This window comes from Elephantulus edwardii, unplaced genomic scaffold, assembly GCF_000299155.1.
Source record: "Elephantulus edwardii isolate Elephantulus edwardi_28Jun2011 unplaced genomic scaffold, EleEdw1.0 scaffold00071, whole genome shotgun sequence".
In the NCBI taxonomy this organism is placed as follows: Eukaryota; Metazoa; Chordata; class Mammalia; order Macroscelidea; family Macroscelididae; genus Elephantulus; species Elephantulus edwardii.
In genome coordinates this window covers 1,430,334-1,446,046 of record NW_006399821.1, presented here as the reverse complement: position 1 = coordinate 1,446,046, position 15,713 = coordinate 1,430,334, and the positions used below count along the sequence as shown (strand labels likewise).

General features: G+C 42.9%; 1 protein-coding gene across 1 annotated transcript in view; it reads right to left on the bottom strand.

The window, feature by feature from the left end:
* Nucleotides 1-15,713, bottom strand: part of LOC102862154 (dual specificity protein phosphatase 22-like) — a 102,937-nt gene that overhangs the window by 8,813 nt on the left and 78,411 nt on the right. The window contains exon 6 of the mRNA XM_006888744.1: nt 11,899-11,948. Within this exon, the coding sequence (XP_006888806.1) occupies nt 11,899-11,948 (50 nt within the window). The remainder of the gene's footprint in view (nt 1-11,898; nt 11,949-15,713) is intronic.

Sequence of the window (15,713 nt, the reverse complement as noted above, 5' to 3'; positions counted from 1 at the left end):
GAACTCAGAGATACAGAGGGGCAGAGGGGGCAGAGAGGGCAGAGGTAGGGAGGGCCAGGGAGGAGAGGGTAGGTGCTGAGAGTGCAGGGAAGGTGGGGGCATGGGTCCTGAGGGCAGGGACTGTAGTCAGGGGACAGCAGGCACAATGCAGTCAGTAGTGCTGCATCCAGGCTCTGCAGGGATGGAGAAGTTGAAGTGCGCTGTCTTGTGATGATGTGCAGAAGACCTGAGAAGTCATGTTCCCTAAGGCATATCCTCTTGCCCTCAAGGACTGGCCAGTGGATAAGATGAAAGACCGTAGAGTGGATGAGCTTTTGCTAGGTCCCTGCCCCGACAGTAGCAATACTCTGTCACTAGGGGTCATGGTCTGATGCCCAGCAGCCCTGAGGACAAGCAAGACAGCAGACTAAGCCTGGGGACAGGAATGTCAGAGAACGCTGTGTCCTAAGAGTCAGGCATGTGACGTGGTGAATGTCTTTACAACTTGAAACTATCAGCCAGGCATCATTACTTATAGCTACAAGTCTTCTACCTGATGTCAGCTAATTTAATAAACCTTACACCCTGGGCCAATGTCGCTGGACTAGAGGGGCTACACCCCCTGCCCCATGCCCACAGTCCATCCTGGGTCTGAGTGCATCTCCCCTACTTGCACGCAGAGTCCACCTGCATCCCAGATACCGAGGCAGAGTAGGGTGGTGTGGGCCCCAGAATGCCAAAGACTCTCACCTTCCCAATAGTGCCAGGCAACCTGCAAGCCCTGCTGCCTCTCTACATCCCCTCAGGTCAAGGCAAGCCATGTGTGACCACAGGAGGGACAGCACGCAGAGGGGTGACAACATGTGGAGGGGACTGCACAGCTGAGGCCACAGTTCCCCGCTCAGCACTCTGGGACAGCCAGCATGGGCTGACAGGCAGGCCAGTGGGCCTCAGGCCCTCCCGCTGTACCTTGGGGACACAGGCTTTGCAAAGGAGGCCTCAAATCACTTTACTGAAACTTTAGAGTGGGAACGGCTTTTTATATCTGGCATTTACACCTGCACTCAGCAGACCACAGCCATGCTCATACTCAGTTCCTTAGACAGGGTGGGCTCAACCTGGGTTCAAGCTAGCCTCTCAGAATAAGGAGTGGGGGCAAAGTCAACACACAACATGCTTATGTACCCAAGAGCAGAATCAAAGCTTGTCCTTTCTGTCCTGAGGTCCACCGCAGCAAGTGTCCAATGGCCATGGGGGCCTAGTCACCACGGCGTGTGAGATCTCCAGGACAAGGTCCCTCACAGCCTAGCCCTGTGCCTTTTGGTTCCATCTGTGTTGACAGGTGGGAGACGATACCTGGGGGAGCCAGTGCCAAGGGCCCAGGTATGAGAGCAGAGGCCAGGCCACACTGTAGTGCAATGAGGGAACTAGTTAGTGCCCACCACAAACCTGAGTCATGAACGCCACCAGCCATGAGGCCATGCCAAGCTGACGTTCCTAGAAATGCCTTTTCCAAGAAAAGCCCGAAGGTGGGCGAGGTTTTGCACTGGTTTAGACTCAAAATGTGCTCCACGAGGGGGTTTTTTCCAGGGAAACTAATGACATAAGACCAGGCCTGCTCACTGAAGTGCATTCTCCCTAGTGGGAAGTCCCGGCTTGGTCCTCATATTGCTCAATCCTCATTTGAAGCAGAAGCACACATTAAAGATCCTTCCCCACCACAAGCTGTTTCAATGGGCATGAGTTCCCCATTTCGCATCTCTGTTTTATGATCAAAAGCATGTAGAGTGAGTTCCATCCAAGAAGAGTAGGACAGGCTTAGTGGAATGAATTCACAACTCACACTTTCATTATAACATCTCAACACTGCTGAGCGCCTATCTGCTTTCCACATGATCCACCCAAAGACTGGAGAGTCGAAAGAAGTTAAGACTTAACTCCCTGTAGCTACAAAGGACCTCACAGCTCACAGAGCATGTTTACCTGTGTTATCCCACTATTGTCACTCGTCACCTTATAACTGAGGCTCGGAGCAAAGTGGCCTTCCCAGAGTAGTGACAGACAGGGATCTGAGCCACCATTCCCATCCCCTAGAGCATCCTGATGGAGGAAAGGAAGGAAGACGGAACCTGTCCACATTGAAGCTACTAGTGAAGACTGGGGTTTGGTTTCTCAGCGGTCAGAGGAATGTGGTTGCCATTGCCACTGGTCAGCTTGCTGCGAGGTGCTCTTCAGGCTGCTGAGAAGTGGGCTTGGAAGGAACCCAGTGGGTGGGCAGGACAGAGGCCTTTTGAGAAGAAGCTGGCCCTCTTCCTAGGACCTCAGTAACTGGGTGTCACTGCTGCAGGCCTGAGGCACAGCAGGCAGAGACCAGGTCAGTGGATGCTTTGCCCTGCAGCAGATGCTAGGACCTGCATGGAAAATGCACTAGTCCCCTCAACTCTGCTCTCCCAGCCTTCTTTCTCCATCTAGAGAACAGTAACAACAGACACCCATACCCTGAGGAAGGCTGCTAAGGAGAGGCTGGGCTGACATCTGCCTGGTAAACCTTCCTGCAGTCCTTGGTGGTACATGGTGAAGGCTGCTACAGAGAAGGTAGGGTAGGTATCATCTGGTAAACCCTCCTGCAGTTGTCTGGTACATGGTGAAGGCTGTAAAGAAGCCAAGGCAGGTATCTGCCTGGTAAACCCCCTAAAATTCCCTGGTACATAATGAAGGCTATAGTAAGGGCTGATACAGAGAAACCAGGGCAGGTGTCTGCCTGGTAAAACCTTGTTCAGTCCTGGGGTGCATAGTGACATTTCCTAGAGAGAAGTCAGGGTAGGCATCTGCCTGGTAAACCCTCCTGCAGTCTCCTGGTGCATGGTAAAGGGTATGGAGAACCACAGCAGCTATCTGCCTAGTAAACCCTCCTGCAGTCTCTTGGTGCATGATGAAGGCTATGGAAAGTCAGGGCAAGCATATGCCTGGTAAACCCTACTGCACTCTCCCGGTGCATGTTAATGCAGGGGCCCTCTCATTCTGGGAGTGCATATTTCATACTCTTAGCCCCAAAAGTCTGGAAACTATGAACCTTTCCCAGCTGCCTCCAAGTGTGGGTTCTGAGATAGTTCTACTTGCTGACAAATCCTATTACTGGATTGGGAGCCTAAGGGTGCACCAACCTTCCTGAGTGGCAATGAGCTTGACCCCAAAGGCCAGGCTGCATTTGCCTGCAAAGGCCACAGACTGTACCTGTGTGTGTGTATATGTAGGTATGTGAGTATATTATAAACTCATTGCTGTAGAGTCAGAAATAACTCATAGCTGGAGTCTCTCTAGAAGCTGTAAACTGTAAACTGTATGGGAGGAGTTTGCTCATCTTTCTCCCTCAGGACAGAGCATGTGGTGTGTGGTGTATTCTAGCTACATGCCTTCGGGTTGGCAATGCAACTCCTTACCCACTAGACCATCAGATCTCCTCTGAACACACTATCCATAAGCACAAACAGATGTATGTGTATACATGCAAATATCCCATAGAAAGCTGCTCTGTTAACCCAGAGGATGATGCCTCTCTGGAGGTTCAAATCCACCAGCTCTCCACAGGAGAAAGATGGATAATCTTCTCTTGTGTGATTTAAATCCACCAAAACCCTAGATGGTCAGTTATGAGTTGGTTCCAACTGAACAGTAATGAGAGTGCATGACTACGTGTGTGTCTATATAGACAAGGAAGAAACAGGAAAGGCAAGCACCATTGCATTTTTCCCCCTCAGAAAAGCACACATAATAGATAAAGTGTTCTCTCCAGGTGCAACCTGGGAAAGTGAATCGGCTTCCTCTTGGGGCAGAATCAGGGCAGGCGTCCAGGTTCTCTCCAGCACCGCTCTAGCTGTGATGTGCCTCCCCACCGAGGAGGCAAACAGGGAGGCACATCCTCACCTGCACACACCTGTCTGAGCCTACAGCACACGTAGGGGACCCAACTCCTAGAAAGATGTATTGTCAGGATGTCAAAACATAATTCAAAATAAGCTTAAAAAGCTCTTCTAGCACCATTTCACAAAAGAACTGTTCCACACCAGAAAAGTAGAAAAGAGATAGTTTAAGACTCAGAAATGGTTCTTTAAGTTGAATACGGAAGTCTTGAAAAACTCCATGCTTTCCTTCCCTTTTTTAAAAATTTTGGTCTTGAGCAGGGAAAGTTCCCAAGTTCCTCAGGACCATGTAATACAGGCAGGCATCCTTGCAAGAAAGAGGCAGAACCTCAAGGTCTCACCCAGCTTTGTGCAAGGCTGTACTTTAACAATTAAAATAAAGAAGAAAGTTATTAGGTGGTGTGGAGTCAATTATGATTCCAGACCCTGTGAACAAGGGATTTGAACCTTGCCCTATCCTGTACCATCCTCATGAGCTCAAGCCCATTGTTAAAGTCAGTATCAATCCACGCTGTTGAGTCTTTGCCTCACTCCACTTTCCCCAGCATGGTGTCTTTTTTCCAGGACTGGCCCCTCCTGAGATCATATCCAAAGTATATGAAACCAAATTCCACCATCCTTTCCTCCAAAGAACATCCTACTTGAACTTCTTCCAACACAAACATGTTTGTTCTTTTAGCAGTCCATGGGATAGTCAATGCTCGTCACTAACACAACAGTGAACATGCATCAAGTCTTCTTGGGTCTTCCTTATTCATTATTCAACTTTCTGATGCAAGCAATTGAAAATACTATCACTTGTATCAGGTGCACCTCAATCTTTAAACTGACAAGAGAGGTGGAATCAGGCAAGGGGGTTTTGCTGATGTTTTTATCACAAGTTTTCTTTATTGCTAATGCCTCATCTCCCACAAAAACCTCAAGAAATTCAGAGAACTGCTCCATTCCCAAACCACTGAATGCCACATGGCCCTCCACAGTGATGTAACTTTACTAACACGTGGCCTGGTACACACTCCCTCAGATGTGACATGAAAAAAAATTACTTTAAGGATATCTGAGTACAAAAACACCAATTTAATACATATTCAAATAAAAATGCATGAACTGAAATAGAACCTTAATATCAGAAATGCTTAGTGTCCATAAAGAAAACCCTTTCTATGAAATAGAATCTGTGAGATAGTCATTATACATTTGAGATTGGAATGACTTGCCTGAGAAAGTCTAGAAAGATAGCCAAGCAAGTGAGTGATTCCTAAAGCCATCATCCCTGCACTCTCTTCATCACAGAGGATGCTGGTGCGTGTGGCTCAAGCACCTGATACAGCCTTAGGGTGCCCAAGTGTGACAAGATCACGCACATTCTCCCTCCTGGGGCTGTGAGCTAACGGTGAGAATCTGAACTTTCACTGTCTCTGGAAGGCAGGGTAGTTGGGGGAACTGAGCTATAAAATTCTAGTGGTAACGTTATCTCAAGGAGCTCTGGTGGCCCAGTGGTTACAGCTTGGTGGCTAACCAAAAGGCTAGTGATTTGAATCCACCAGTTGCTCAGATACAGACAGCATTGAAATAAACTTCTACACAATTGGCAGCCTTGAAAACCAACAGGGCAATTCTGCTTTATCTTACGTGGTTACTATGCGTCTCAACCAATCTGATGGCAATGGGAATGGTTTTGGTTTGAATGTTCTCAAGGCTAGTTTCTGCATTTTAAGTCCCTAGAAGACCAGGAGGGGAGATTCTAGGGGACTAAGCTAAGACAGGAAATTGACCTTTCTGTGCAGTTTTCAACAACTAAATGCTGAGTAAGAGCCTCTCGTGTCAAAGGTCAGAAGTCTTTAACCAAGTATAGTGAGCTTTTGTTTGTATAGGAATTTTAGGGAAACACTGAGGCCATAAGACTTAAATTATACCAAGGTTTGAAACCATTCTTTAAGGGTATACCTAAATTTAAAAGAGTAAGTAATAGAATTTCCTAGAATTCGTTTTATCAGTAAATACAGACTTCAGGAATTCCAAGCTGCTAAGATAATGTAAATTTAAAGACCAAGGTGCACCTGATATAAGCAATGCTATTTTCAATAACACTCTATTACATACCAAATTTAGACCATGAATAATGAAGGGTAAAGAATCATCTATGACTTTAAAATGTTGTGTTGGAGAAAAGTACTGAATATCCCATAGACTGCCAAAAGAATAAACAAGCTTATCTTGGAGAAAGTGCAAACATGGTGCTTCTTAGAGGCAAGGACAGTGAAGCTCTATCTCACATATTCTGGGCATGTTGTAGAGAAATACCTGTCCTTGGAAAAAGACATTATGCTTGGAAAGTTGGAAGGTTAGTAAAAGAGAGGAAGATCTTCAAATGATGAACTGACATAGTAGTGATAAAAATGGGCTTTAGCATATCGGAAACGGTGAGAATGGCACAAGGTAGGGCAAGGTTCAGGTCTGTTGTTCATAAGGTTGTTCTGAGTGGTAGTTGATTTGATGTCATGTAATACATACACACAGCATAAAGAACCATTGTTTCCAGTTGTTTTGGTCAACTTAAGCATTAGAGATATTTCCCTCTGAGTCGGCTACCTTGCACCCCTAGTGTTTGAAGCAGCAAGCCTAGGCATCCAATAGTGGGCCAAAGCCCACAGGGAGCCTTGCTGGTGTAGTCTGAAGGCAGTCGAGCTGCAAACCCAAATGTGGTTTAAATTCATCAGCTGCTCTGAGTTAGAAAGATGGGCAATCTCCTTCCGTGTGATTTACTGTGAAACCCCACTCAAGAGTCAGCTATGGGTCGGTTCTGACTCAATGGTAATGAGACGAACAGCTAACCAGCACACATTGAAGTGCTCTGGGCTGACTTCAGATTCTGAGTTTGTGCTGTGAATACACGCTAATTAAAATTTATGGCATGACTTATTTCTCAGCATCACATACTCTTCTAGGTGGTATAGCACTGGTTTGTGCATTGCTCGTGGTTGCTGTGATGCTGAACACTGTGACACTGATGTGCTAAGTGTGATAATGGTTGCCCATGGTGGACAGTGTTTGCTGGAGCTTTTCAATTAAAACCAGCCTGGAAGCAGGAGTGGCATCCACTTCCGAAATGGCTTGCCTCCGGAACTCTATGAACAGTGCTCAGGCCTTTCATTCATAGGGTCGGTATGAGTCGTCTACGACTTGATGGCACCTAACAACACAACAACATCACATACTCTACACTCATCCATGGTGTGTTGTTCTGTCAAGTTGGAACTGTTTTCAGAGGCTATAAATTACCCTGGAAGGAATTGTCCATCTGAAGAGCAACCGGTGGATTCAAACCATGTACCTTTGTGGTGGGAGTACAGTTGTTTACCACTAAGCCACCAGAGATCCCGCATCCATATTGTGTAGTGTTTCATGAATCCATCATTGTTTTCAGTGCTGCATAGTTTGTCTATCCATTCATTCACTGATGGGCACTTGGGTTGTTTCCACCTCTTTCTATTGTGAATAATGCTGCAGTAAAGATGAGTGAGCATACGTCAGCTCTTTTTTCTTTAGGGTATATTCCTAGTAGTAGACTAGCTATACCAAATGATAGCTTCTGTTTTCAACTTTGTAAGGAAATGCCAAACTACTTTCCATAATTTGGTTGTACTATTTTATAGTCCCACCAGCAATGTATGAGAGTTCTTATCTCACCTCAGCCTGTCAACATTCGTTGTTTGACGTCATGTTGAATTCAGTTACAAAAGGTCAAATAACTATATAAGATCATGTGTATCAAACATAGAAAGAGGATTATGAGCCAAGAGAATCAACCTATTATAGTTAGCACTGAGGGAGGAAAAGGGGAAAGAAAATGAATGGATAAACAATGAACACTTTATTAGGAGGGGTGAAGGGAAGGAAAATGTGGAATAAATGAACAAACAAATATTGTGCCTGTTATAAAAAAACAATGTGGAACAAAATATGCATGATTCATTGAGGGGAAAAAACCCCCAAACAATATGCTTTCTAAAATTTCAAACAAATAATAATAAATGTTAAAAAACAATGACATAACTTTCATGAAACATTTGCAACAGGTAAAGAGAAATTCAAGTTATTTCAAAGTTTATCTCTTAACACACCAAATACATTAATGCTCCTAAGAGAACTTCAAAACCTCTCAGAGGACTCCAGCAAAGCAAAACATGTTCTTTATTATTTTGTGAATACTGCTGTGCAAACTGACAAACTTATGTACAAACTTTTTGATTAAAAAAGTAAGAATTCCCCCAAAGAATCACACATATGTCTACAAACATAACACTCAGCATCAGCACACGTCTTTTCCTCCTTTGCGTGAGTTATGGTCTTGACTTCCTTTTTCAACCAAAAGAGAGGGCTCCATTGTTGCAGGACCTCAAAGTAAAGGATGATAAATCTTCATTCTCACGACAGCATGGACACAGTCTGTCATTCTCCTCAATATTGATGCAGTCACCACTACCTAAGCTGTCAGAATTTGGCTCGCACTCCACCATAGACTTTAAAAAGCTCTTCTTGGTTACAGATAACTCTTGCTGTTAGGTGTTGCTGAATCAGCTCTGATTCACAGTAACCCCACACACAAAAGGATAAAATCCTGTTCAAGTCTGAATCATCCTCACCATCTTCATTGTGCTTAATCCAATTTTTGTAGTCATGGTGTCACTCCAACTCACTGAAGGCCTTCCTCTCATTCTTTTCCAAGCAGGATGCCTTTTTCCAAGGACTTGTCATTCCTGACAGCCTGCCAAAGAATATGGTTTCTGCTAGCACATACAGAGTCAAATATTATGTGTTAGTCTTCTGGCACCAGCTGATATTGAAAGAAGACTTGGGTGAGACACTGGAGCTTAGAAAAGCAGCTGTGTGTCTTCTGTCCCTTCATAGCACCGGCTGATATTGAAAGACAACTTGAATGAGACACTGGAGCTTAGAAAAGAAGATGTGTGTCTTTTGTCACTTCACTTTTTGACATAGCACATCTTCTGAAGTCACTGAAATGGGCTCTTGAGCATCAAAATTTCTTTTTTCAGTTTCTTTCCCTGTTAACTTTCAGTATAAGTTAATACAGGTTGAGTAGAGTAAGAGTACGATTTTACTTTTCAAAGTGTTCAGAGTTAATTCAAAATACTTTTAAATACACAATCTCATAAAAAATTGATGACAGGTGTTTTTAAGAAGTAAGCACTAAGGTTTAATGGGGTTAAAATGACTTGTCCAATGTAGCTGTATTTGGCTGTGGATGGCATTTTTTAGATATGCTGTAATATGCTGGCTTGCCTACCACAAAGGGCTACTCAGCATTACTCTGTAGTTGGTCATCTGGACTGTCATCATCCTGGGTGTGCAGGGCAGCACTTGGGGAAGTGTGAGCACAGGTAGCTAAAATCACACGGTCAGGATGCTCACAGTTTGATTTGCTTAGACACTCAAGCTGCCAATCAGGTTTGGCCAAGTTCAACAGTATGTTCAGCTAGAACCTCAGCTTGAGAGGAGGAAAGCAGCCATTCTAAAAATAACCACCAAAAACATCAGCTAGAAGAGTGCTGTGATCTTCAGAGAAAAGCAGTGGTTCACTTCCTTCCGTATGTATGCACCATGCCCTTCCAACCACTTCTGTTTCTTGACACGACTAGTAACCAAGGAAGTTCTCTAACACTTCTTCCTCTCCTCCTCAGTTTAGGACTATTACTTTATTTTACTTGTGGTCCTAGTAGTCTCTCTTCTGACATCCTTAACCTTCAAGATTCACTTTTTCTATGCAATATCAAGTTAGTATAGAAATATATCCCATCAATTGACTCTGTTTGCCACCACTTCCTACCTATTCATGACTTTTCTATATCACCTGCCCCCTTCCTTGTCTTCTGCTCAATAAAATTCATGCTATTGTTTTATAATCTGGATTAGATGAACAGATTTATGCACAAAGAGAGTCAGGATGGTATCAAAGATTAGTTCAGTGCTGAAGAAAGAGAACACTGGATTTTCCTATACCAGCTCATCTCCTAAACTCAGAGGAGCCTGAGGATGGCATTGTAGACCCTAAGTTCCAGTGGCTAAGGAGCACCAGGGGTGGGGCAGAGGGGTGGCAATGTGCTACTGTATGAGTATGCAGTCCAGGTGTTGAAGATTTGGTGAAAAAAAAGAGATATAAAAAAGCTCCTTCATAGCTCTTATATTATGTATGTATACAGTGTATGTGTTGGATTAGCCCAGAGACTCTAGTAACAGGCTTGAGCATAGTAGAATTCATAAGGATAGTAATAGCAAAAGACAGGGCAGGTTCAGATCTGTTGTTCACAGACCCTTAGGAATCATAGTCAACTTGATAGTACTTAACAACAACACGACATGTGTGCCAAATAAACAGATTTCAAGAAAATAATACTATTCAAATGAATGGCAGTGGTTTCTTAAGCTTTTTGAATGTGGCTACTAGGAAATCTAAATTTCCATATGTGGCTTGTATTAGTGACTCACATTTTGCTTCTACTGGGCAGGCTGCTTTAGACAAGATTCAGTGCCTTCTTTAAAGGTTTGCTTCACTTCCAGAGAATGGACAGGCATGCTGAAAGTCAGCTCGGAAGTACCCTTTTTGAAAATTGGAATACTCACATGAACACTCCATCAGACATGCCACAAATGGAGGTCATTAAACAAGGCTGCTTAGGACCAAGCACAACCCTGTGACCAGGCTGGCTAGGCCCCTGGTTTCTGGGGTCCAGCCCCCCTCTAAAGACCAAAGGGGTGCACGTGGGCAACGATTAGAAAATACACAATCAGCAGAAGGAAAACTAGGTAATTGGGACCTCCTAAAAATTAAGTCCTAATGTTCATCCAAAGATTTCTGTAAGGACAAAAAGAGAATCTACGGAGTAGGAAAAATATTTGGCAATGACATCTGACAAGGGGACCTATCTCCAACATTTACAGGAAACTTCAACAACTCATTAAGAAAAAGACAACCAAATTACAGAACAGGGAGACTACATGAAGAGATACTCCACCAAAGAAGACATTCATATGGTCAACAAACCAAGAAAAAATGCTCAAGATTATTAGCTATTGCCGTTGTTAGGTGCTATCAAGTTGACTACAACTCATTGTGACCCTATGAGCAACAGATCTGAAGGAGATGCAAATCAGGACAATAATGAGATATCATCTTACTCCAGCAACAATAGTAGAATTCAACAATAAATTTGGTGAGAGTATAGACTGGAACTCTCAAACACTGGAGAATGGGTAGCATGCTAAACGTTTGGTTTGAGGAAGTAAGATGGGAATGTAAAATGGTGCAACTTCTATAGGAAGTAGTTTGACCCTGTCTTAGAAAACTGGAAATTGAAATACCATTTGATCTAGTAATCCCAATGCTGGGTAGATTCCAAAGAATTAAGAGTTGCCACACAAACAAGATATGTGCACACTCGTTCAATGCAGTATTATTTACAATAGTGAAGAGATGGAAAGTATTGAATGTCTATCAACAAATGATTAAGGAAATAGTACATTTGCACTATGGAAAACTATGCAACACTAAAAAATAATATAAGATTAACAAAACCTTATGTAGCCTGGATGTATCTAGAGGACATTATGCTAAGTCACAAAAGGACTGTTACAGTGTAAGACTACTACATAAAAAACTAATGAGGAAAGGCTTACACAGATTGGATCATTCTTGGTGACGGTTCCCAGGGATGGGCAAGGAGGAAGAGAAGAGTAAACATTAAGAGATAGATAAACTGGGGGAAGGGAAAGATAATTACATTCGGATAAGATATAATGAATCAAGTATAATTGATGTATGAATGATCAAATGAAAGCCAATGTGATTTGCAAATTTTCACTCTGTTTCTGTAAAATAGGGTGGCATATACTCTGCTAATGTCATAATCCTTTTTTTATTTGACTTTACAATTCTTTATGCATTCTTAGTATCTTCAAACAGTACAGAAAACAAACTTACAGGTTTTGAGAAGGTGAATCTGCTGCTGGGATGCACAGATATTTAACACCCTGTAAATGACAAAAAAAGAAAATTAAAGATGATACACAGTGGACATGAGTTTTTAGAGGAACTATTTATTCAGGTCAAAAATATAAAAAAAGGAGAAGTTTTTCACAAGTCTTTCGTTGCCAAGGAACTGGAGAAAAGCTAATTAAGTCTTTTGGTCATGGGTACAACATTTAGCATACTTTAACTTGTAAACAGTTTTAGGTTTAGATGAAATTTAAAGGTGCATCAAAAAGTGACATAATTGAGCACTTTTCAGTCAGTGTCAACATGTTCTGAAGCCATCAGCTTAGCCATGTGCTTGCTAGTCCACATTTTTTTCTCTCCCACTTAGGGTGCTGAGTGATCAAAAATGAAGCTTTGTTTGCAAAAGTCTTAATAGGTGACTGAACACAATGGCCCCCCTCCTCTTACAGCAGCACCCTCATTACAAGGCTGTGCACCAGCCAAAGTGACACTGCAGCTGCTCATCTGTTACAAAAGTAAAGCTTATATATTAAACTAACTAGATTCTAGAGATGGCTCAGTGAGGAAGTGTGAAGATCAAATGAAAGCCAATGTGATTTGTCTGTTAAAATTGGTAGGCCAAGCAATCCAATTACACATTTACCAGGCAAGAAATGGGAATAGCATCACGTATAGCGTGTTTCTCTGCTAACCAAAAGGTCAGAGATTCAAATCCACCAGCCACTCTGAGGGATGAATGTGGGCATTATAGCCACATCAGTGGGGTTGATTTTTTTAGTTTCATAAAGATTGGCAGTATCTTCCCATGCTCCCCCTGCCTTCTTTTTCTTGTGAATTGCATGAAAGGTTAAAAAGCCAGCTGGTTTTCTATTTAACCAGTCACATACATTTGTTTTATGACACTAATACAACATACACAATGAAAGCGCTCTTCCTATCTCTTCCATGTGATTCTCTTTTCCACTAATCCTTCTGTCCTTCACCTTCCTCCTGAGTTTTATACCTGGATGGTATGCCCTTTAGATCTTATGTGACTAATTTTTCTAAGGAGTGAGTACCTCTCAGGTGTTATTTTCACTGTATGGATTTGTCTGTATTTTGGCTGAAAGTTGAGCAACAACAAAAAAGCAGAAATAAAAGTTTGTGAAGGAAAAAAAAGTCTAGTAAAATTATATATAAACTCATATTACTAAAAAAATCACATAAAATTGGAGTCATGGGGAGAAAAATAACAACAAATAAAAGGACCAAAAAACTTAGTTGTTCCTTTTTCAGAGGTATTTAAAGTATCGTTCAAAAAGGCCTTAAGTGTCAAGTAAAATTTCACAATCTAGTAATCTTGGTGGTCTCTGTAAGAGACTATGACGTTGTGAATAATAAGACAAATAACAACAAAGCCAGTGGAAAATGAAATCTGTGTAAGGTCAGAAAAAGAGTGCAGAAAAGGAGAACACAAATTAAGTGAATGATAAAAAAGTGATGATTGTATCCCAACAAAGGCAGAAAACCAAGTCTTGGAAAAACAAGGCAGTACCATCAAGTTTTTCCTCTCTGAGGCTTCACTGTATTTTTCAATCCTTTCTCTATGCAGGAGCTCTGGTGGCACAGTGCATAAGGAGTCACTCTAACCCAAAGGCTGTGCACCATAGGTAGTTTGGAGAAATCTACTCTTGTGCTACTTATAGCTACAGAAAATCCACTGGCGTGTCAGCTATGAGTTGGCTTCAATATGACAGCAATGAATTTGAATGAAATTCTAACTTTACAGAATCTTACCACATTTTCATGGACAACAGTCAGGGGAAATACATCAGATACTAGAAAAATGACTAGCTTGTCTTAGTTGTCCACACTTATAACAGATACCACAAGTGGATGGCTGTAACAAACAAATTTATTCTCCTAAGAGTTTAGGAGGCTAGAAGCCCAAATTTAGAGCACTAGCTCTAAAGGAAAGCCCATTCTAACAACTCTGGGAGAAGACCCAGTTTTCCTCTGAACATCTGTGGGCCTGGAATTTCCTGGGATCTCCATGTATCTTGGCATCAAGATACCTTTGAATCTAGGAGGTCCTCTGCACAAAGACTCCAGAACACACTCTGTTTCCAGCTTTTATTTCTTGGTGGCACTGATGTCCTTCTCTTCTCTGCTTGTTTATTTTTATTTTTATTTCATGAAGAGAAAAGGTGATGTGGGTCCTACTTCAAGAAAATTCTTACATCTGACCAGTAAAGCCGTTTTAACCTGTACTAGCTGTCAAGAAATAAGGAGATACATTACACTGGGAAAATCTGCAGATAGGAACCTCTCTAAATTAATTATTGAAGAGTAATGATGTCAGTTTGCATACTAAGGTACGTCTGATTTAGGCCATAGTCTTTCCAGCTACTAACTATGCATCTGACAGCCAGACAATGAATAAGGATGACAGAAAAAGTATTGATGCCTTTGAGCTGTGGTGCTGAAGAGCGCTCAACAATCCCAGGTATGGTCAAGAGAACAAACAGCTATGTCTTGGAGAGGGGACAACCAGAGTGCTCTTTGAAGGAAAGAATGATGAGGCTTTGCCTCACTTTGGACATGTTGCTGGAAGGAGCTCTTCCTTGGAGGACATGATGCTGGGAAGAGTGGAGGGTCAGCGAAGGAGAGGAAGACCCTCAACCAGGTGGATTGACACTGTGACTGTTGCAATGGGCTGTTGTGTGTCAGAAAGTATGAGGATGGTGCAGGATAGACAGATTTCAGATCTTTCATTCATCGGGTCACTATGAATTGTACTCGACTTGATGGCACCTGACAATAACAACAACAACAACAACAAGAAACCACCAGGGAGCTCTAGTGGCTTAGTGGTAAGAGGTTGTGCTGTCTAAACAAAGACACGCTGTTCAAATCCACCAGCTGCTCCAAGGGAGAACGACAGGCAATCTCATGCACCACATTACAGTTCCTCACATCATTTTTCTCTTTTTCCTTGTAAGAGAGAGCTGGCAGAGTGCCAAGTGCCAGGTTCCATCAGCTTGTGAAGTCCCTTTCTGCCTACACACTTCCTCCAGTCCATTGGAGGGCAGTCCTTTTACAGGTCCTATAGAATCTCTAGTTCCCACCTCCCATCCACTATGACACACCCTCCCCCCACCAGAGTGGAGAACACTCATCAGGAACACTGACAGAATAGCCTGCAAAGTGGAATCAAAGTGCTGCTGCCTGCCACACTGTGGAATGACAGCACTGTCCTCCACCAGAGTCTGAAATCAGCCTGGCCATGTGTGAGGAAAGGAAGAAAAGGCCAGTAGTCAAGAAATCAGGAGATATCTGCTGTCAGGGATCGCTCCAAAATGCTGAATAACAATGTGTGAGGTGTGCCTGACTCACACCATGATCTTCCCAATCACCTGCCATGCATCAAAAAGCTGGACAATGAATAAGGATGACAGAAGAAGAATTGATGCCTTTGAGTTGTGGTGCTGGAGAAGACTACTGGATACCCAATGGACTGCCAAAAGAACAAAAAAACCTTATCTTGGAAAAAGTGCAAGTAGCATGCTCCCTGAAGGCAAAGATGGCATAGCTTTGTCTCTCATATTTTGGACATGTAGCTAAGTGAGTTTGTTCCTTGGAAAGGGCCATCATACTTGGAGACATGAGTGTCAGCGAAGGAGAGGAAGACCCCCAAAGAGACAGATCGACATGGTGACTTTAACAATGTGCTCCAGTGTGTCAGAGATGATGAGAATGACATGAGTATTGGAGGGTCTGCTCAAAGTCTTTCTCCAGCTCTTCTGAGGAAACCATACAGG